The sequence below is a fragment of the Capra hircus genome, chromosome 29, assembly GCF_001704415.2.
Source record: "Capra hircus breed San Clemente chromosome 29, ASM170441v1, whole genome shotgun sequence".
NCBI lineage: Eukaryota > Metazoa > Chordata > Mammalia > Artiodactyla > Bovidae > Capra > Capra hircus.
In genome coordinates this window covers 8,683,905-8,707,001 of record NC_030836.1, presented here as the reverse complement: position 1 = coordinate 8,707,001, position 23,097 = coordinate 8,683,905, and the positions used below count along the sequence as shown (strand labels likewise).

At 36.4% G+C, this 23,097-nt stretch overlaps 1 protein-coding gene across 2 annotated transcripts in view; it reads left to right on the top strand.

The window, feature by feature from the left end:
* Window positions 1-22,780, top strand: part of EED (embryonic ectoderm development) — a 33,017-nt gene extending 10,237 nt beyond the window's left edge. Inside the window, exons 4-13 of one of the 2 annotated variants that reach the window (XM_018043356.1) lie at window positions 2,786-2,851; window positions 4,178-4,303; window positions 4,942-5,023; window positions 7,228-7,319; window positions 9,063-9,196; window positions 11,138-11,243; window positions 12,377-12,451; window positions 21,130-21,288; window positions 22,029-22,102; window positions 22,372-22,706. In XM_018043356.1, coding sequence (XP_017898845.1) covers window positions 2,786-2,851; window positions 4,178-4,303; window positions 4,942-5,023; window positions 7,228-7,319; window positions 9,063-9,196; window positions 11,138-11,243; window positions 12,377-12,451; window positions 21,130-21,288; window positions 22,029-22,102; window positions 22,372-22,498 — 1,041 coding nt within the window. In that variant the 3' untranslated portion in view covers window positions 22,499-22,706. Of the gene's footprint in view, window positions 1-2,785; window positions 2,852-4,177; window positions 4,304-4,941; window positions 5,024-7,227; window positions 7,320-9,062; window positions 9,197-11,137; window positions 11,244-12,376; window positions 12,452-21,129; window positions 21,289-22,028; window positions 22,103-22,371 lie in introns of both variants that reach the window. The other variant, XM_018043355.1, reaches the window with a different exon arrangement.

Here is a 23,097-nt window from a genome sequence, read left to right as displayed (position 1 = left end):
GATGACCATGAGTTTGAGTGAACTCCAGGAGTTGGTGATGGACAGGGAGGCCTCAGTTCAGTTCAGTTCTGTCGCTCAGTCGTGTCCAACTCTTTTCGACCCCATGAATCGCAGCACGCCAGGCCTCCCTGTCTATCACCAACTCCTGGAGTTCACTCAAACTCACGGCCATCGAGTCGGTGATGTCATCCAGCCATCTCCTCCTCTGTTGTCCCCTTCTCCTGCCCCCAATCTCTCCCAGCATCAGAGTCTTTTCCAATGAGTCAACTCTTCTCGTGAGGTGGCCAAAGTACTGGAGTTTCAGCTTTAGCATTATTTCTTCCAAAGAAATGCCAGGGTTGATCTCCTTCAGAATGGACTGGTTGGAACTCCTTGCAGTCCAAGGGACTCTCAAGAGTCTTCTCCAACACCACAGTTCAAAAGCATCAATTCTTCGGCGCTCAGCCTTCTTCACAGTCCAACTCTCACATCCATACACGACTACTGGAAAAACCATAGCCTTGACTAGACGGACCTTAGTCGGCAAAGTAAAGTCTCTGCTTTTGAATATGCTGTCTAGGTTGATCATAGCTTTCCTTCCAAGGAGTAAGCGTCTTTTAATTTCATGGCTGCACTCACCATCTGCAGTGATTTTGAAGCCCAAAGAAATAAAGTCTGACACTGTTTCCACTGTTTCCCCATCTATTTCCCATGAAGTGATGGGGCCGGATGCCATGATGTTCGTTTTCTGAATGTTGAGCTTTAAGCCAACTTTTGGCGTGCTGCAATTCATCGGGTCACAAAGAGTCGGACACGACTGAGCGACTGAACTGAACTGAACTGCTATTCGGACCTCTTTTTTTTTTTTTTTTTTAAGAAAAATAAAGCAAAATACTTTCTTAAGACATAACTTAGTTAATGTCCATATAAAGAATATGTTTTTAGAATATTAATGTAGAGATTATCTTATTAATAGGTATTTTAAAGGATTTTTATAGAGTTCTTATAGACGTATTGAAATTAGTAACAGTATTGCTAACGTGACTAAACTGTAATAAAAATGGAAAGAGTGTTTTTAAAATGTAGTATTACAGGGACTTCCCTAGCAATCCAGTGGTTGAGACTTTGCCTTTTAATGCAGAGGGTACAAATTCTGTCCCTGGTTGGGAGCTAAGATCCCACATGCTTTGGGGCCAAAAAACCAAACATAAAACCAGCAATATTGTAAAAAAGTTCAGTAAAGACAATGGTCCACATCAAAAAGTGTTTTAAAAAATTTTAGTATTACAGAGTAAGCTCTCTGTATCCTCAGGGTTCCACATCCACAGATTCAGCCAATTATGGATTGAGAATATTCAGAAAAGAAAATTCCAGAAAGTTCCAAAAAAGCAAAACTTGAATTTGCTTTGTGCTGGCACCTTTATTTGCATAGCATTTGCGTTGTATTAGGAGAAGGCAGTGGCAACCCACTCCAGTACTTTTGCTTGGAAAATCCCATGGACGGAGGAGCCTGGTGGGCTGCAGTCCATGGGGTGGCTAAGAGTTGGACACGACTGAGTGACTTCACTTTTCACTTTCATGCATTGGAGAAGGAAATGGCAACCCACTCCAGTGTTCTTGCCTGGAGAATCCCAGGGACGGGGAAGCCTGGTGGCCTGCCGTCTATGGGGTCGCACAGAGTCGGACACAACTGAAGCAACTTAGTGGCGGCAGCAGCAGCAGCAGCAGCAGTGGTCTAAAGATAAAGTATACTGGAGCATGTGTGAGGTTATATGCAAATACTATGCTGTTTTATATGAGGAACTTGAGCATTCTCAGATTCTGGTATCTGTGGGTGTCCTGGAACCTATCCCCTTGCAGATACTGAGGGACAACTGTATATAATTGAGTAAAGTGGGTATGTTACTAATTTTAGAAAATGATAAATGGAAAGGGCCACTGTACAGCAGAAAGTTAATATTTGATGAGCAATGTTCATGAGGCAAATTTTAGATTTTCTTTTATGTAATTAATGAATGCTCTAAAACTACCCAAAGACTTTAAAGAGGATAAGCCACAGGAATTCCCTGGAGGTCCAGTGGTTGGAACTGTGCACTTTCACTGCTATGGGCCTAAGTTCAGTCCCTGATCAGGGAACTGGGATCTTGCAAGCCATATGGCACAACTGGAAAAAAAAAAGGATAAACCACAGTTTTAGGAAGTAGTTATACTTTACTGTGGGAGAAGGCCGTGGCACCCCACTCCAGTACTCTTGCCTGGAAAACCCCTGGACGGAGGAGCCTGGAAGGCTGCAGTCCATGGGGTCGCTGGGGTCAGACACGACGGAACAACTTCACTTTCACTTTTCACTTTCATGCATTGGAGAAGGAAATGGCAACCCACTCCAGTATCTTGCCTGGAGAATCCCAGGGACAGGGGAGCCTGGTGGGCTGCTGTCTGTGGGGTCGCACAGAGTCGGACACGACTGAAGTGACTTAGCAGCAGCATACTTTACTGTGAGGTACTCAACTCTATTTACTTTAGAATTGGTCCAGTTATATGAATAAGTTGAAAACATTGGAAATAGAAACCATTATTATTACTACAGTGTTTAATATACTCTGGAAATTATGTAATGCATTAGAGCTTATAATGGTTTCCTTAAATTTAAAGGAGTTCTCCTTCTTTAATAGTTTTCTGTATTATTTAAGTTATTTTTTAAAAGTTTTTTTTGACTGTACTACACAGTAAAATAAAGTATGTTCAGAAGCTGAAGAGTGTTTTTCTGTATTTGAGATAAACTTTGCTGTATTTTTGTGTTCATTAGGTTACCTTATATGAATGTCATTCACAAGGAGAGATCCGGTTGTTGCAGTCTTATGTGGATGCTGATGTATCCTTTCCTGGGTTTTTGGTATTATTGGCTAAAGAAATTGACTTTGAATAAGTACCTCAAAACTTTTGTACCTTACTTTGTTAACTTTATCCAATGCTGTTCCTTCACTGTTACCCAAGAGATTCTTGGTATCTAGTTTTCCTGATCCCGGGAAGCCACTGTCAGGGTGGATATGAGGGCGGACAGTACAGGTGGCTAGAGATGAGCGCTGGAAATCCAATAATAGAAAGTTATAGCAGAAAGTAGTTAAAACTTGCTGTTTCTTTGACCTTGTTTAGATTTTTATCATTTCGGGGCAGGGATATTGGTGAATTTGGGTTGATCAGAAGCTGTGCCTGACAGTCATATCAAGTATTTGGTCAGCAGAGCCTACAGGGAAAAAAAATAAGCATGTTTGTTTAGGAAATGAAATATTGTAAAACATGGGTTTATAAAGAAAAGAAAGCTTTAAAAAGCCAAAGGATACAACAGTCAAAGCTTGGTGATAAGATTTCTTCCAGATCCATTTGAAAAACCTAGCAAGTAAGAAAAAGAACATTTTAGTCTTCCCTTAGGTGATAAGGAAGGAGGTGACCTTTGGCATTATTGGGAAAGTCTCACACAGGAAAAGGTGGAAAACTGAATAGTTAGCTGATTTTTATCTAGAGGTACATAGAGTTGTTGAGATAGAGCCAGGGTCAGCAAATTACAGCCTGTGGAACTGGTCACCTGGTTTTGTTTTTGTTTTTTTTAGTTTCAATTATTTATTCTTAATACCAGAAACATTTTGTATTAGGAAATAGCCGATTAACAATGTTGTGATTGTTTCAGGTGAACAGTGAAGGGACTCAGCCATGCACATTCACGTATCCATTCTCCCCCAAACCTCACTCTCATCCAGGCGGGCACATAATGTTGAGCAGAGTTCCATGTGCTATACAAGGGTTTTTGTTGGTTATGCATTTTAAATACAGCAGTGTATACATGATCTTCCCAAAGTCCTTGACTATCCGTTCCCCCAGAAACCTGTTTTTATAGATAAATTTGGGGGAGGATACAACCTATGCCTATTCATTTACATATTGGCTGTGGCTGCTTTCAAAAGACAGATAAACAGTTGTGCAAACAGCAAAATAGTAATCAAAATTGAGTGGAAGGATTGGGTTTGTTTGATCACTTGGTATAGATTTTAGACCTAAAATCTTCATTGTTTCAACTCTGATGGTATAAAGAAAAACGGGAACTTCTTTGTCAAGAGCTTCAGCAATTCTTTGGACATTATTGTGATCATTGATGTGTTTCCTTTTCAAAAACAAATTTCATTTCTTAACTGGGATTTCTTAGGCTGATGAAAACTTTTACACTTGTGCGTGGACATATGATAGTAATACAAGCCATCCTCTGCTGGCTGTTGCTGGATCTAGAGGCATAATTAGGATAATTAATCCCATAACAATGCAGTGCATAAAGGTGGGTTTTCTTGTTAAATTGTCGATCTGCTTCTTTTGTATGCACGCCTGTAAAAACTTGCCATGTTGAATTTAAAACGGAGTCAGTTTCTGTGCAGTTTTTAATTTGGTTTGTACTTTGCCTGTTGCTTCCTTTAGACAAGTCTTTTGAGACCTTTGTCACATTTGGGTCATGCAAATTAAGGAATAAATGGGAAAATTTTATCATTTGCACTGTTTTCTATTAAAATCATTTCTGTTCTTTTGCTTTATCCTGAGAAGCTCTAAATGAACAATAACTAAAGAGTGAGCTCATTTTTCAAGAACCCCTAAATAGGAGTATGGAGTCAAGGATACTTTGTAAAGAATTAAAAAGTGAAGCCTTGGAAGTTGATACTAGAAGAAATTTTACAAATCACTTTAACTCTGGGGGCGCATTAGAATCACCTGAGAATCTTTTAAATCCTTGCTGTGGCTCAGAATATCTGCAAATGGGACTTCAGTGTCATTTATTTTTCCTTCAAGCTGGGTGATTTTAATATGCAGCCAAGGTTGAGAACCACTACTTCAAGTGAAATTATTTTTCCATTCTTTGAAGATTAATGAAAATGAATTTATTGATTTTTATATGAAAGTTGAAGTGTCTTAAATTTATTATAGCACTATGTTGGCCATGGAAATGCTATCAATGAGCTGAAATTCCACCCAAGAGATCCAAATCTTCTCCTGTCAGTAAGCAAAGGTAAGAGAAACAAATGTTTCCTTGTATAGTTGTATTTATTTGGGAGTGAGTTGGGTTTTTTGTTTGTTTTGTTTTGTTTGACTTCGGGACAAACTAATCTAAGGGAAATTTCCAAATTTAAAACGAAAGAAGTTTTAGAAAAATTTGGGGCTACATTAGCATCCCCAAACCAAGAACTGGAGAATGGGACCATGAAGTACACTGTTCCTGTAAGATGCAGATAAGATAATTGACACTGAGGATTAGATGTATGTTACCCTTATTTACCATATTGCATTATGATTGTTCTAGAACTTTATCCTCAATTGAATTATCATACTAAACTGTATTAATTTTAACGGCAGGTCACTGAAGTTGCAACATTTTTAATAGTTTGAAGGTAGTCTAGCAAATTTCTGATGCTTTCCAACCATGTAATAAGAAATAGTGTATCTGAAAATCCATGATGCTGTTTTTTGCCTCTCTCTATAACGCTTCTATTTTATAAAAGATTCCCTACAGGATTCCTTAAAATGCTAAGTTATCCAGTGTAAGCTCTTCTAAATGTTTTCCTTCCTTACAAAGAGAAAGCATTGTCTTGCTCTGTATGCCCATGTTGGCATTGTAAGTTTATTTTGGGTTCAGACAGGCCTCTGAATCATTCTTAAATTTCTGAGCTCTCTAAAGTGATTTGAGTTGTTCTTATTTCTACATTCTGTTTTTTATTGCCCTTTCTCTTTTCATTTCTACATTATTATTCTAGTCAAATGTATTCTTTTCTTAACAGCTATCACACCTATAACCTAACCCCCATATTAAAAGATATCCTCAAATTAAAACTCTTACATGAAAAATATTTCAATGTGATTTTTCAACTATCAAGGCTTGTTTGGAAATAGACACCTAAGAAGAGAGCTGACAACTTTTTCTCTTCTGTTAATAACAGTAACTGGGCTCAGATATTCTTTTCCAGGTAACATAGACCATAATGCCTTACTTGTTCTTGATATCACAGTTTCCTAATCTTGCTCTTCCCCCATTGTGTTAGAGCATTTTTCAAACAGCTTTTCAAAATGAACAGGAATTTTTCTGCAAGTAACTCTCAAGAAAGGGAAAGACAACTTATAGGAAAAAAATAGATATGCAAAGTGTGTATCTAATAAGGGACTTAAATCAAGAGGTCATATAGTTCAGTAATAAAAAGAACCAAATTAAAAGCAAACAAAGGCTTTAAAAGTAGACATCTTTTGAAAGAATAGGCAAGAATGTCCAATAAGCACATGGAAAAGCACTCATTGTTAATCACTGCTGCTGCTGCTAAGTCGCTTTAGTCGTGTCTGACTCTGTGTGACCCCATAAACGGCAGCCCACCAGGCTACCCCGTCCCTGGGATTCTCCAGGCAAGAACACTGGAGTGGGTATTGTTAATCATTAAGGAAATGCAAATCAAAAATACAGTGAGATAACCACTTCACACCTACGAGGATGATTGCAGTGAAAAAGACAGTAAAATAGGGAACCCCTTCATCCATTGCTGGTAGGAATGTAAAATCTATAAGCACATTGAAAAACAATCTGGCAGTTCCTTAAAAAGCTAAACATAGAATTACACTCCTAGGTACGTGTATCTTCAAGAGAAATGTAAATGTCTGCACAAAAACTTGGATGCAGATTGAAATCATTGCTACAAAAAGAAATCATTTTTGTAGCAATGTTTATTTCCACTACTAACAATATGTTGTATAATATGTTAATATTACACAGTATAGACATTGTTATATTTCAAACTCTGCTTGGTATTTATGAATACTGCTTTCTATTTATTTTGTTGCTGATGTTCAGTGGAAAATGAGATTGCTCAGATTACAGTTATAGAATTTTTGAAAGGTCCATAATACTCTAAATAATGTCCCAATATGTGTATGTTTCAATCATATTTTTAGATTTACTGTAGAGATCTTATAAATCTACTTTGTCCTCTTCAATTTGTAAATGTGGGTATGGTAGAGGGAAAAACTAGTACCCTTGAAAGTTTGAACTCATACCTAGTTAAATCTACAAGTAATATAAATATTTTAAGTTCCTATACGATATGGATTCCTTCTTAGTCATTACTGTGAATGAATTAAGTCCAAACTTTGGTAGTTTTTTCTTTAAAGAGATATTAAAAGTCCACAGTAAATGAATGATAAAAGTTTATGTTAATTTTTTTATGTCTGTACTAGATCATGCTTTACGATTATGGAATATCCAAACGGACACTCTGGTGGCAATATTTGGAGGTGTAGAAGGGCACAGAGATGAAGTTCTAAGTGCTGTAAGTTGAAAGCTACAGGGCAGTGACCTTCAGGTTACAAAGCTGTGAACAATCCCTATAAGAAAGCACGTAGTTTGTTTCATGTCGCTTGGCAGGCAGTTATTTCATTTACTGTGACAGATAAGGTTTTAACTTAAAGATGAAGAAATAAAGCAAGTAGGCTCTTCGTGTTTTATTTGTACTCTTGCACGTGTTTTACCAGCACCTGGATTCTCATGAAAGAATTCTGTGAACTTGTTCTTTTCCTTTTTTAATCTAAAATCACCAAGTTACCTTTTGTTGTTTCTCGGTTATTAAAGGAAAAGGTTAACCTACTTGGCAACTAAGAAATTTTTTCACCTTTTATTTGAAGTTGAAATATAAGTTACTCATTTCTAGGAGGTATTGTTCACACTGACTTTTAGATAACTTCCCTTTGATGGCATGGTGTTGTCTTTATGCTTTGTATTACAATCTGTTGATCTGTTGTAGTGATACTAAGTGTTTTTAGTTAAGTTTCAGATTTTGTGTTGTTTAGATTTATTTACCTTCTGTGTGTAGCTTACTTATTTAGTAGTCTTACAGCTCTTCAGCTTTTTTTTAAACTATTTTTAAAGGGCATTATATTTTGAAGCATGTGATATTTTAATTGGAGGTACTAAATATTCCTATATGCTTTTGTGAGAATCATACCTACCTTAAAGGATTTTCTAGAACTTGCAGAATTCTATCTGGCTTTATGTGTGAAAAAACAAAGACTACTGTCCTTCCTTAAAAACTGAATGAGAGCTCCTGGCTCTAGAGGTGTCTTGTTGCTATTGACAGGTTATTAGGAAAAGTAGCAGCTGCCAGACTTCTGAATTCAATAAACACCAAACCTGAAGCTCTCAGGCTTTTGTAAAACTGTGTTCATGATTGATTCAAAGGTTGGATTAACATAGAATATCTAGATTAGTGACGAAAGTACTCTCCTTAAATAGAACTCTCTACTCTTATTTCTTAAAATGAAAGCAGGGGTTAGTTTGTATCTCTTTTGTACCAACAGGAGTTCACTGCTAGAAGGATTATGTGAGGTTGTCATTGACACATGTACCATGTGCTAAAGTAACTATCTCTGAGCCTCAGTGTCTGATCTGTAAGATGAGGTGGAATAAGGTTGTTATAATAGATGATCTGTTAGGAGCTCATTAAAAATTAGTAAACAGCAAATGAGGAAATGTTGCTTCCTTTTTAAGACATATTTTTCTTTATTCATTTAAAAAGTGAACTCTAAAACCAAGGTACCCGACTTATCTAAGTGTTTTGGCTTAGATGTACAAGTAAATTTCAATTGTTTAAAGGACTCCTAATTTCACATGCAGATACCAGTTTCATTGCTTCATCTGGGTTGGACAAAGAAAAATAACAACCATCAGGTTTTTATGTCACAGAATAATTGTTTTACCTCAGCATTAGGTTCACCTTCAAAATCAAACAAAGGAAATATTTGGCTAAAGGTAATTGAATTGATAGAACTAAATTAAAAGAGTTCACTTCTTACCTGCCATATTGCATAAGCTCATATATTGTGGTGATAACAAGTCAGTTAAAACTAAATCTTGAAAGTGGTAAAAACTTTGTGACCTATGGCCTATATATATGAAACACAAAATGTTAGTGTTGTGGTTTGAAATACAATTTTCACAGTACTGGACATGAGATGAAAATCAGCATAATTTGGGGAAATAATTTACATATTTAATTTAAGCTTTTTTTTATATACAGGATTATGATCTTTTGGGTGAAAAAATAATGTCTTGTGGTATGGATCACTCTCTTAAACTTTGGAGGATCAATTCAAAGAGAATGATGAATGCTATTAAGGACTCTTATGATTATAACCCAAATAAAACTAACAGGTAACAGCTGTAGTATTTAAAACAATATGCTATCTTATGCCTTTGAATAGTGTTCTACTTTTTCAAAAATTGTTATATAAGTCTCCAGTATTGAGTTGAGAACCCCCTCTTTTAATAACTTTAAGGTATAATTTATATGCCATAAAACTCATTGAATTTAAATGAAAGCCTTTATTTTTATCTAATTATGTTTGTGGCTCATTTTTCAAAATCCCTTTCAGTTATATTTTTATCTTAATTTAGTAGCCCATTTCACATATTTTATTTAGGTACGCCTGTGCTAATGTTTATTAGCACTGCTTGTCAACACTGTAAATTCTAATTGAAGACAGTAAATCATAATTTTATCAGTGGGGTTCTTAGCTTTAAATCATGATAGACACTCTCCTTTAAATGATACTCACTTCACTAAACAGAAAATTCAAAAGCAGGAGGTTTGTACTAAGGGACTACATGTGGGAACTTTTAAGTTTTCTTATTTTTGAAAAACCTCAGTTCTTAATTAATTTACTATCTTTTTCAGAATCTTGTCAAGCTATTTACTCTTTGACTGTGACTGTCCTATGTTTGTAAATGTTAGCTTTGTTTGCTCTTTTCATTTTAGCAGTTAATTCCCTGGTTATCGACCCACATTATGAGTAGATTGTTAGTTGAATTTGTAACCATAAGTAAATATTTTAGTACAATGACCGTCATCACATCTCAGGCCTCTTAAGAATTGGCACAGCTTTTAAATTCTGTTTTAAAACACCAGGGGTTAGTACAATATTAAATTTATGTTTTTGTATTTTCTAGAGCTTTGGAATAAATAGAAGTTGTATTTTACAGCGTACAGAAAGTAACAGTGAATTATGCTGGTGGTCTTGAAAGAGGTTTAACCATAGATTATAATACATATTTGGCTAAAAATCAATTAAGCTATAGCAGTTAAGAATTTATATCAAGTCATTAATAACATTTTAATGTTTTAATAAAGAAAAGATCTGGGAGTTTCCTGAGCCCTGAGGGGTTAGGATTCCAGGCTTTCACTGCTGTGGCCCTAGTTCAGTCCCTGGCTGCGGAACTGAGATCCTGTGAGCCACCAAAAAAAGGTGAAAAAAAGATCCCACGAATTGGGAAATGTATTTGAAATGATTGAGCTCAATATCTTTTATATGTATGAGGGAAAAAACAAAGAGAAGACTTGTGCCCAAGATACAACTAATTCATGATATACGATACTTCTTCAGTATCATATAAAAAAAACTGAATCACTTACTAGATTAGAAATGTTAGGTATACATTTAATTGAAGAATTGGTAGCAACTTCTCTAGCTTATGGTTTTGTCACAAACATCTTTAAGGAAAAATTGTGCCATATTTTACTTTTCTAAATACAGGAAAAGTTCTAACTAATAAATGTCAAATTCCTGTCAGATCGTCTTCAGAAATTATTGTTCTAGGCAGGATTCTCACTAACTTTATCTTTACCAGACTTTGAAATGTGTCATTGTTTCTGAAAGATGACTATCTTTTGAAATAAGGTAGGTGTGTTAGCTTTCATAGACCATTGTTAATATGAAAGGATTGAGTTGGTAGCTTAGCATTTTCTGTGAAAAAATTTCAGCTCTAAGCAGATGTCTTTTGTTATTGGTTAGGATAGCCAGAATTGAAGTAATTGATTTTGGTCTATATATAGTAAGGCAGGAAGTTGCAGTTTTTATAAATGAAATTTGATAGGATGAATACAAAATTCAGTTTCGAGCTAATAATGGAGTAAAATGTAGAAACAAAAACAGAAGGGGATTTTAGTTCCCAATAAACAGATCAGAAGGTATTTAGTTTTATAGGAGCACAGACGAACTAATACTCATCTGTTTTTCTTTTCAGAGTTTTATAAATCCTAAAAAAAATTAGCTTCTGCTACACATTTTTCTCTAACTTTTGATATTTCCATTTCAGGCCATTTATTTCTCAGAAAATTCATTTTCCTGACTTTTCTACCAGAGACATACATAGAAATTATGTCGATTGTGTGCGATGGTTAGGTGATTTGATACTTTCCAAGGTATGGTAACTGCTGTTAAGCTGAATTTCCATTGTTTGTGTGAGTTGGAATTCTGCAGGGAGCACAGTTTTTTATGCAGTTGATAAATTGTGTAACAGATGGGAAATTGCTTTTTTTTAAGTCTCATGATACTTTGAAAACTCAGAAACTTATTTTAGGCATAAAACATTCTGATGAACTATAATTTGTGCTCTAGTAAGAAAAAAAATGTTAACTTGCAAGATGATATTCTCTGATATCCAGTGTTACTGTAAAATTACCAATATCTAAAGCCAGTAGTAGGGGTTTTTTTGGGTTTTTGTTTTTAATGTTCGTGTCCATTTTAGTGAACTTACATGTACAAAAACAAATAGATGAAGTTGGCTCATGGGCTCTAGTTTGCCAGCCCCTGCTCTGGTATGTTGATATATATTTTTTCTACTGATAATTTAGGGAAGTTGGTGATGATGTCATCTGAACTAAAAGTTTAGGATTGTCAGATTTGAACAAATTGCTATCCAGTTTCTTCTTGGTATAGGTTTCAGGGCATTTCACTGTTTCTTGGGTAGAGCCTGATTATTTATTTTTTCCTTAACCTATGAAGGTATAGTTTTACTTTTTTATTTTTTAACCTTTGATTTTGAGATTAAATTCACAGGAAGTTTCAAAGTCAGTTTAGAGAGGTTTCACATTGCCCTTCACCCAGTTTGTCCCATTGGTTACACCTTATATATACAGTATCAAATCCAGGAAACTGACATTGTAAGTGTATGTGTAGCTGTATGTTATTTTATCAAATGTGATTTTGTCATTTCAAGAATGTTTCTGTATGGGACCTTTTAAGGTTATTTTTCACTCAGTGTAATGCCATCCAAGCTGTATATGTCAGTAGGTCTCCCTTTTAGTTGCTAAATAGTACCCATGGTGTGGATGTACCACAGTTTTTTTAACCTTATTCATCTATTGTAGGACATTTTGGTCCTTTCCAGTTTTTGGCCTGTTACAAATAAAGCTGCTATTGAACAGTCGTGTGTAGGTTTTTGTGTGGACTTACGTAAGTTTTCACTTCTCTGGGATAAATGCCTAGAAGGGCAATTGCTGGGTCATGGTTACATTTGTTTAGTTTTTTAAGAACCTGCCAAACTATTTTCCAGAGTGGCCGTGCCATTTTACATTCCCACCAGCAATATATGAAAGATGCAGTGTCTTCGAATCTTCGCCAGCATTTGGTATTGTCACTATTTTTTATTCTAGCTGTTCTGATAGGTGTGTAGTGATTCATCATCATGGTCTTAATTTACATTTCCCTGATGGTTAGTGGTGTTGATCATCTTTTTTATGTGCTTATTTACCATCCATATATCCTTTCAATGATGTCTCTCTATCTTCTGCTCATTTTCTAATTGGATTTGTTTTGTTTTTTTACTGTTGAGTTTTGAAAGTTCTTCATATGTTCTAAATCCTATGTCAGATAAGTAGTCTGCAAATTTTCTCTTCCAGTCTGTAGCTTGTCTTTTCATTCTCTGAACAAGGTCTTTTGCAGAGCAAATATTTTCAATTTTGATAAAGTTTAATTTATTGATTTTTTTAAATTATTTTTTTATGGATAATGCTTTTGCTATTATTTTGAAACGCTCTTCACTAAGCCCTGGATCCTAAAGATTTTCCCCTGTGTTTCCTTCAAAAGTTTTTTATAATGTTTTGTATTAAATTTATGGCCCATTTTAAGTTAGTTTTTATATGACATTTAGGTAAAAAGTTCATTTTTTGCCTATAGTTTACCCAGTTGTTCCAGTGCCATTTGTTGAAAGCCTATCTTTCTTCTGAATTGCTTTTGCGCTTTTTTCGAAATTGTTTGGCCATGCTTGTAGGAGGCTGTTCTGGTTATTCTGTTCTGTTCCCTCTACCAGCACTACATACGCAGGCTAGATTGCTCTAGCTCCTTAATAAGTCTTGGAATTGGTAGAGTAATTTCTTCCACTTTATTCTTTTTCAAAATTATTTTCATCTAGTTCCTTTGCCTTTCTGTATAAGGTCTAGAATTATCTTGTCTACATTTACTGAAAATCTTGCTGGAATTTCTTTGGGGGTAAGGAACATTTTAATTGGAATTGTGTTAAACCTGTGCATCAGTTTGGTGGATAATTAATATCTACTCTGCTTAGTTTTCTTGTCCTTGACTGGTATGTCTGTTCATTTATTTAGACCTTTGATTTTTTGTCAGCATTTTGTAGGTTTTTTAAAATATAATTTTCTATTTTGATTTTGGCTGTGGTGGGTTTGGCTGCATAGGCTTTCCTCTCGCTGTGGCGCGTGGGGGCTGCTCTCTAGTGGTGGTGCGTGGGCTTCTCATTGCAGTGGCTTCTCTTGGTGCAGAGCACAGGCTCAATAATTGCAGTGCATGGGCTCTGTGGCAGGTGGGATTTTCCTCGATCAGGGATCGAAGCCATGTCTCCTGCATTGGCAGATGGATTCTTCACCACTGAGCCACCAGGGAATCCCCGGCATTTTGTAGTTTTCAGCATGCAAGTCCTTTACCTACTTTGTTAGATGTATACCTTAAGTATTTCTCTTTTTTGAGTGACTATAATAAATGGTATTTCTGATTTCCATCTCTTTGTGTTCATTGCTAATATATAGAAATAAATTTATTTTTGTCTATTAATCTTGAATCCTATCTATTTTAACTACTTATAATTCAAGAAGGGTGGTTTGTGGGGTGTTTTTTTTTTTTGCTGATTACTTGGGATTTTCTATGTAAATCATTTCATCTCTAAATAAGGACAGTTTTTGTATCCTTCCTTTCTGAACTGAATTTTTAAAGAACTTTCCATTTTTTGTCTCATTTCACTGACAAGTTTCTGGTGCTACATTGAATAGCAGTGTTAACTCATTAATGACTGGGGGATTTTTGCAGAAACTAACTCCTGTGGCCGGTGATATTTATTTTGACCGGTCAAAAATTAGTTCTGTTATTTCACTAAACTGTACAGGTGCCTGTAGTCAGTTACACCTGGCATACCTATAATTCCTCCAATTTTTGTGAGATGTTGTCTTCAATCCACCTTTCTGTAGAAGTACAGGAGCAGTCTCCAGCACTATTGCATTTTCACTTTGTATCAGAATCACTAAGATTTTTTTGTTGGTCTGATATCCACATCATCTGAATTAACTAAATTCTGAAGAACTATCATCTTCTGAGACACTAGTATATATGTCACTTAGACATAGAACATATCCGCATAAAATTCACTGAAAAATTCTTCCTCAAAATTTCGTGACATGTCACTTCTGAAAATTTTATGTTTATAATATACACAGAGTTGGAACAAAATGTAAGTGATAATGACAGTCATAAGTTGTATGATGAACCCTTGGTGCAGTTTAAGCTCTGACAACTTCACACGGTGATATTGATTGTATCACTCTAAAAACATTGATACATCTCCAGTCAATAGCATTCAGGTAACAAAAGATATATTAATATGTCTCTGGTCAGTAATGTGTTAAGAGCAGACTTCCTAGGCTTGTTTCTGATGTTAAAGGGGGAAAGAATTCAGTCTTTTGCAATTATACGTATCAGCTGTATGATTCTTTTTTAGTACTTATATTTGGACTGTGTCAGGTCTTAGTAGCGGCACTCCGGACCTTCGTCACCTCATTCAGGATCTTTCCTTGTACACATGGGCTCTCTGGTAGTGGTGCGTGGACATAGTTGCCCTGCGGCATGTGGGATTTTAGTTCACCCGCTAGGGATTAAACCAATGTCCCCTGTATTGCCAAACACTCTGGACCACCATGGAAGTCCTAGCTGTATGATTTTTGTAGATGTTCTATATCCAATTGAGAGTTGTTCTTTTACCTAAATTTTTCAAAGTTTTATCATGAATAGGTGTTGAAGTTTGTCAAGTGCTTTTTCAGCATCAATTGATATGATCATTGTTTTTTCTATTTTAGCCTGTTAATGCAGTGGACTGCACTGATTGTTTTTGAATATTGAATCACTGGAATAAGTTTACTTGGTCATGCTGTATAATTCTCTTTATATGTTGCTGAATTCTGTTTGCCAATATTTTGTTTTAAGAAGTTTAAATGTGTATTAATGAGATATAATATTGATCTAAAGTTTTGTTATTTGTCTTTGTCGGTTTTGATATCAATAATACTGGCATTTGGGCCGAAAAATTTTTGAGGAGGAATTTAAAAATTAAAAACTTGATTTCCTTAAAAGTGAAAAGGTTGTTTGAAGGAAGTTTCATATTGGGTGAGTTGTGGTAAGGTAAAGTCGCTCAGTCGTGTCCGACTCCTTGTGACCCCATGGGCTGTAGCCTACCAGGCTCCTCTGTCCATGGGATTTCCAGGCAATAGTACTGGAGTGGATTGCCATTTCCTTCTCCAGGGGATCTTCCCGACCCAGGGATCGAATCCGGGTCTCCCACATTGTAGATAGACGCTTAACCGTCTGAGCCACCAGGAAAGTGGTAGTTTGTGCTGTTTCAGGAATTGATCCATCCCATCTAATATAAAATTTACGTGTGGAGAGCTGTTTGAGTATTCACTTATTATCCTTTTGATATCTGCAAGGTCTTTAGTGATAGCCCCTGTTTCATTCCTGAAATCAGTAATTTATATCTTCTTCTCTTTTGTCAATCTTTTTAGGAGTTTGTCAGAATTATTTTGTTACCTTCTGTCTCCTTTTCTTAGTTTCCTGTGAGTGTATTTTGTTTTTCTGTTTGCTAGTTTTGGGAGCTTAGATTATTTAGTCAAGACTTTCCTAATGTAAGCTTTTGGTGCTGTAAATTTCCCAGTCAGCACTGCTTTAGCTGCTTCTCACAAAAATTTTGATATGCAGTGTGCTATTTAGTTTTTGGTAGTGGTTTAGTCACTAAGTCATGTCTGACTCTTTGCGACCCCATGGACTGTATGTAGCCTACCAGGGTCCTCTGTCCATAGGATTTTCCAGGAAAGAGTACTGGAGTGGGTTGCCATTCTCTTCTTCAGGGGATCTGATCTTCCCAACCCAGGGCTCGAACCTGGGTCTCCTACAGTGCAGGCAGATTTTTTACTGACTAAGCTACTAGGGAAGCCCATTTAGTTTTTAAGTGTTGGAAAATTTTCATTATCTTTCTCTTACTGATTCTAGTTTGATTCCATTTTGGTCAGTCAGTATATATTCTTTATGATTTTGATTCTTTAAAATTTTTCAGATTTGTTTTATGAGCCTGTTTTGGGTATGTTCCATGGGAGCTTGAAAAGAATGTGTAGGTGGAGTGTTCTGTAAATGTCAGCTAGATCCTATTGGTTGTTGCTGCTGCTGCTGCTAAGTCACTTCCGTTGTGTAAGACTCTGCAACCCCATAGATGGCAGCCCACCAGGCTTCCCCGTCCCTGGGAGTCTCCAGGCAAGAACAGTGGAGTAGGTTGCCATTTCCTTCTCCAAGATCCTATTGGTTGAATGTGGTTGAATTTTTCTGTGTCTTTGTTGATGTCTGTCTGCTCTTAAGTGCTGAAGTCTTCAACTATAATCATGAATTTTTCCCTTTCTCCTTCAGTTCTGTGACATATTGCAGCTCTGTTGGTTAGCATATACACATTTAGTATTGCTTTTTCTTGGTAGCTTGACCCTTTTGTCATTGTGGAAGGTCCATCTCTATCTCTGGTAGATTTTTTTGCTTTGATGTCTCCTTTTATCTTATAGTATAGTATATCTATATAGTATCTTATAGTATAGTATAGCTGTTCTTTCTTTCCTTTAATTAATGCTTACATGGTATAACTATTTCAAACCCTTTACCTTTAATCCACGTGTATTCTTACATTTGAAGGGAGTTTCATACAACATACAGTTGGGTTATACTGTTTTTTAATTCACTTTGAGAAACTGTTTTAGCTTGTTAATTTAGACTGTTTATATTTGAGCCTTAACTTTTCAACTGTTACACTGTCTGGCTTTTTTTTTTTTTTTTTTTTTTTTTTTTTGCATTTCTCTGGGTTTTCTCCCTTAAGTTCCTGTAGGTTATATGCACATATTTTAAAATTCCAATTTGATTTCTCTGTACTACCTCTGAGTGTATTTCTTTGTGTAGTTTGTTTTGTTCTTATATTTGCTCTGGGAGTTGCAATATATGTGTGTGATCATCAGTATATCAGCATTTTACCACTTCATATGCAGTATAGGAAGCTTATCTCCCAGTTTGTCCTGCACTTATAATTGTTTCAAATATTTCCTTTACAATTGAGAACTTCAATAAATAATATTACAATTTTGCTTGAACCGTCAAGCAGAATTCAAAAACTTGAGGGAAAGGAGAATTTTGTGTTTACTCATTTTGCTTTTTCTGTTGCTCATTCCCCCTTCCTAATATTCCAGGATTCCTTCTTTTATCATTTCCTTTCTGCTCATAGAACATTCTGTAGCTGTTGATTTAGAATGTTGACAGATTCTTTTAGTTTTTCTTAGTTTAGGGATGTCCTCATTTCCCGTTTATTCCTGAAGGGTATATTCACTGAATAGAGGATTTTGTGTTCACAGTTCTTTCTTTAAACATTTGAACAGTGTTGGTCCCCTTCTTTCTGGTCTCTGTCATTTGTAATGAGACATCTGCCACCATTGGAATTGGTTTTTCCTTATAGCTAAGGTATTCTTTCTGATTTAACTGCTTTGGGGATTTTTTTTCCTCCTTTATTTTTAGTTTTCAGAAGTTTGACTGTGCTCTGCTTGATATTGATGTCTTTGAGGGATTCATTTACTGTCTTGAATCTGTAGGTCTTTAGGGGACATAATTCGTCCCAAATATGGGGATTTTTTCAGCCGTCACTCAAATTCTTTTGTATCCCCCCTTTCTCCCCGCTCTCCTGTATTGGTACTTTAGATTTTTCGTTTGGTCCCTGAGACTCTGTCATTTAATAAGTCTGTTTTTCTTTGTTCAGTTGGTAACTTCTTGTTCAAGTCTTGTTCAAATTGGGTAATTTTTATGTTCTAACTTTGAATTTACTACTCTCATCTCTCTTCTGCTGGTGAGCCCTTCAGTTGTTCTTTAATTATAGTATTTTTAGTTCTAAAATTTCCACATGGTTCTTTTCTTTGCTGAGACTGTATTCTAAGTGTGTTTGTAATTTCTTACTGAACCATTTTTTTTTCCAGATTTTGAACTTTTAATTTTGTATTTGGGTGAAGCATTTTTATGATCAGTTCAGTTCAGTCGCTCAGTCGTGTCCGACTCTTTGCTTTAAAATCCTTGTCAGACAGTTGTAACATCTGTGTCATCTCATTGTTTGTGTCTCTTGTTATCATTTCTCATTAAAGTTGAGATTTTACATTTCTTGGTATGACAAATGAATTTTGATGGAGATATGGATATTTTGGGTACTGTTAGGAAACTTGAGCTGTTATTTAGCTCTCTTACAGCAGGCTTCCTTTGATACATTTTCAGCTGTAAAGTGAATGCTGCTTCATGATTGGCAGGTGGCAGGGGACGTTCCCCACTTGGTTGACTTGGTGGTGATGTCTCTTTTCTATGGGGCAGGAGTTCAGGCTTTTTATGGGGACTCTGCTGATACCACCCTAGCAGGGGGGGGTTTGGAGCCCTCATGACTGCTCCCTGGTTGTTCTCCGCTGACACTGTGGTAGGTGGTTGTGAACGTCCTGGCTCTCTGCTCAATTTAGTCAGTCAGTTCAGTCTCTCAGTCGTATCCGACTCTTTGTGACCCCATGGACTGCAGCACGCCAGGCCTCCTTGTCCATCACCAATTCTCGGAGCTCGCTCAAACTCATGTCCATTGAGTCAGTGATGCCATCCAACCATCTCATCCTCTGTCGCCCACTTCTCTTGACTCTCTGCTATGCCGCCTCTAATGCAACCCCAGCCAGAGAGGAGGAGAAGTCACGTCATTACTATGAGGGGTAGGGAGGAGTCAGCAGGGTATTCTGTACTTGAAGTGTTTAGTTACCACCTATGAGAAGGGATCCCCACTGGGACTTTGCTGGTTCATGTGTGGGCGGGTCCACAGTTTTTTCTGTGGTATTGTTTACCTGAAGATTTTCTCTCATGCTGGGTTGCCACTTCCTGGTCCTTTGGAGAGAGTAGGCTTTGGGGGGCTTTGTTTTGTCTTTAGCTTTGTTGAGTCACTGCCTTCTCTAGCATGCAGTCTGGGATACAGAAAGGAGGCAAAAGAAAACCAAGGAACTCAGTGCCCCTCATGTCCCAGGGTCCTTCACCAGTCTGCCTCCTCCCTGCCCTTCAGACTTCTAAGTTGTATTCAGTGAGATGAACAGGGAAAAGTACCTCTACTTCATTGGTTGCTGGAAGCAGATGTAAAAAGGCAGTAGGTCTAAAATTTCTGCTCTTAGAACTTAATCAGATGATAGGAAAAGATTTCTGCATTATAGATAAGAGGCTGAACTGAGTATTGTGGTCTCAAATCTGGCTCCACATCAGAACTACTGGGAGGACGTTGTAAAAACAGATTCCTAAGCTTCATCCCCATGTATTCTACATCTGGCACAGGGACCTGCGGATTTGTAATTGTTAGAAACTCTGGATGACTTTCAAGTACAGCCATCCATTAGTGTGGGTAGACTCTTTTTACCTCCCTATGCTTTAGCTCTCTGTGAGGGGACTTTACTGACTAAGGGTCCTTTGCCAGTACAGTCAGTAAGAGCTATGTTACAATTCTGCTGCTTTGGCCTCCTCTCTCAGAAATTGTGATTCAGTGGGGTTGGGGCCAAGATGTATTTTTAAAGAAAGCTCTACAGGCTGTCAGTCCAACTGTGCACTTAAAAGAGTCACCAGACTGGGTGCTCTCTAAGGTACTTTACAGTAAAGAACTTGTATAATGGATCTGTAACCCTGGGATTTTATATAATCTAAAAAAGGCAGAGAAGAAGAAAACATGTTCTTCACTCTCTAATCTCCCTATGACTGCGCTGTTAAACCATTGAAATGCCAGTGAACCCCACAGGGCTACCATATGTGGTTGTGTGGAATGTGTCCTGTAAAATGCCAGTAAGCACCCTTCACCTCCACCAGGATTTCTCAGTCTTGGGTCTGAGATAATGAGGTCAGACAGTTCTTTTTTGTGGGAGGAGCCATTCTCTACTCTGCAGTTTTCAGCATTCTCTGGCCTCTCTTAACTGGAAGCCAGAGACATTGCCAAAGATCCCTTAACTGGCAGACCACTAGCCTACACAGGAATATAAATAGTGCCCTCTGTGTTGCATTTTCTTCTCCCATTGTATTCTTCACCGCTTGTTCCTAAAGTAGAGTGTATGTAAAGATTTCACTGTTGCAGCACAGACAAGGTGTAACTCAGCCCATTTCACTCCCGTCCCCTTACCAGTGTCGGGATACTGGATAACTGCTTTTATTGCCTTCTGTATAATCTGATCTGTAAGGCCCTTCTATGAATTCATTAGCTTTCCTACATCTGTTGAGTACCTACCATGTAGTACAGATACTGCAGACGAAGGATTAAGTTAACTGTATAAAGGGAACCACAGGAGATTGGAACCGTAGGAAATTAGAAGTGAAATAGGGAAAGATGGAATTAGCAGGGGCCATATTGAAGAACCGTGTATTCTAATAACTTTATCTTTGCTGTAAAATACTGTCTGTATGCTGAAGTATCTAAGGCTGAAACTTGGTTTGGAAGAGAAGTTGTGACTTCAAAAATGAATATTCTAGATAGTGTAATGCTTTTGTATTGTTAAAATCTTGATAATCTGTAAGTGTAGATACTGATTCTGCAAATACAAATAAATATGTATATCATTGGACTCAGTTGAGGGATAACCAGGTTTAAAGAGCTGTGAATTCTGAAATGATAGTTGAGAAAAAGCTTTGTTTATAATGTTTAAAATTCAGTTCTACAATTAACATTTCTTTTTTATCTCGTGTCTTTTTTTTAAGTCTTGTGAAAATGCCATTGTATGCTGGAAACCTGGCAAAATGGAAGATGATATAGATAAAATTAAACCCAGTGAGTCTAATGTGACTATTCTTGGGCGATTTGATTACAGCCAGTGTGACATTTGGTACATGAGGTTTTCTATGGATTTCTGGCAAAAGGTAGCAACATACTTTACATTTTGAAAATATTTGACTTAAAACCATGCAGTTTTAGTTTTATCTGAGTGCATCTGTGTTCTCTTTCCTCTTTAAATGTAATCTACCTTGATTTTTTGATTATTTGCTTTGGCCTTTGATGTTATTTATTCTACCCTTGTGGCTCTGCACACCATCTGCAATGCTTATTATAGATGAAATTGACAGGTGTCAGTGGTGGCAGTTAGATGTTTACTTTCCATAACATCTGTTACTAAGATTTAATGTTTTGGTGATTAGAATGTTCATCTTATATAGAAAACCAACATGGAAGATAGAGACAAAATATTAGTTATCCAAAATTTTACATAAGTTTGGTATTAGAATTATATGGTAACACATTACTTGGTTATTTCTTTCTATATGAAAGCTTTGGAAATTTTCTGTGGCTTTTATTATAGTTCTTTAAGGCAGAATGAAGAATATATGCTAATTGTGTATATTGTATAGTTCTTCAAAAATTTGCAAAATGGTTTAATTTATTCAGGACACCTTTGTGAAGCATTAGTTGCTCTTATCTTCATTTACAAATCATAAATATAAGATGCAAAGAAATAACCAAGAGCATTGCCATAGGGTGGAGCTGAGATTTTTCTGCAATAAGAAAGCTATCTTAGGATCGCTTGAATTCTTTATAGCTTATATTAATAATTTGATAGGTTTTTGTTTTGTTTTTGATGGGTTTTTAAAATATGTTTATACAGATGCTTGCACTGGGCAATCAGGTTGGCAAACTTTATGTTTGGGATTTAGAAGTAGAAGATCCTCATAAAGCCAAGTGAGTATTTAGGAATTCCTCTTCATAATTTCTGACTTTTCCTCCAGAGTGTGGTCACTATGGAGTAAGTAAGTGATACTTACAGTGCCATCCTTAACATCATTTGTAACATTTACATTTTCAGCATATTGTAAAGTGTTTCTTTTTTATTCTAATAATAATTGTTTTTCCTGAGTACTTTGGTAGTAAGTGACATTCACTGTTTTTAAGTTTGATACTGACAGCATTGTGTGTGTGATATTTAACCTGTTGTCATGTTTTTTTCCTAGATGCACAACGCTGACTCATCACAAGTGCGGTGCTGCTATTCGACAAACCAGTTTCAGCAGGGACAGCAGCATTCTTATAGCTGTTTGTGATGATGCCAGCATTTGGCGCTGGGACCGACTGCGATAAAGTACTTTTCCCAATCAAAATTAGCGTGTGTTTTCTGTGTACAATAGAACTAATGTATCCTGCTAGTAAGGGCACATAGAGCATTTAGAGTTGTCTGTCAGCATTCAATCAGGCTGAGCTGAATGTAGTGATGTTTACACTGTTTACACTCTTTGTACTGTCTCCTGCTCAGACTCTACTGCTTTTAATAAAAATTTATTTTTGTAAAGCTGTGTGTTACTTTAGTTTGTTTTATTCATTGTGATGCAGTGTTGAAAGTAATAAAATTACACCTTATCTTTTTTCAGTGATGATTATTGTTTTATTTGCCTAACGGAAAAAGCTGTAAAACATAGTGATTAAGTGTAAGCTCTGGAACTAAACTGAATTTTAATCTTGGCTCTGGCGTTAACTGACCTTGCATAATTAAAAGGATCACGTGATTTAATACATGTGAAGCAATTTGAACAGAATTTGACTCACCAAACCCTTACCTTTATTGGAAATTGTGTTTCCTATGGTTTTATATTTCTTAATGATTTCTTCTATACTAACGTTGTAATAAGCAGTCTATAAGAGTTATATAATGTTTTATCTTTACAGTTAGGAAACATTGCCAT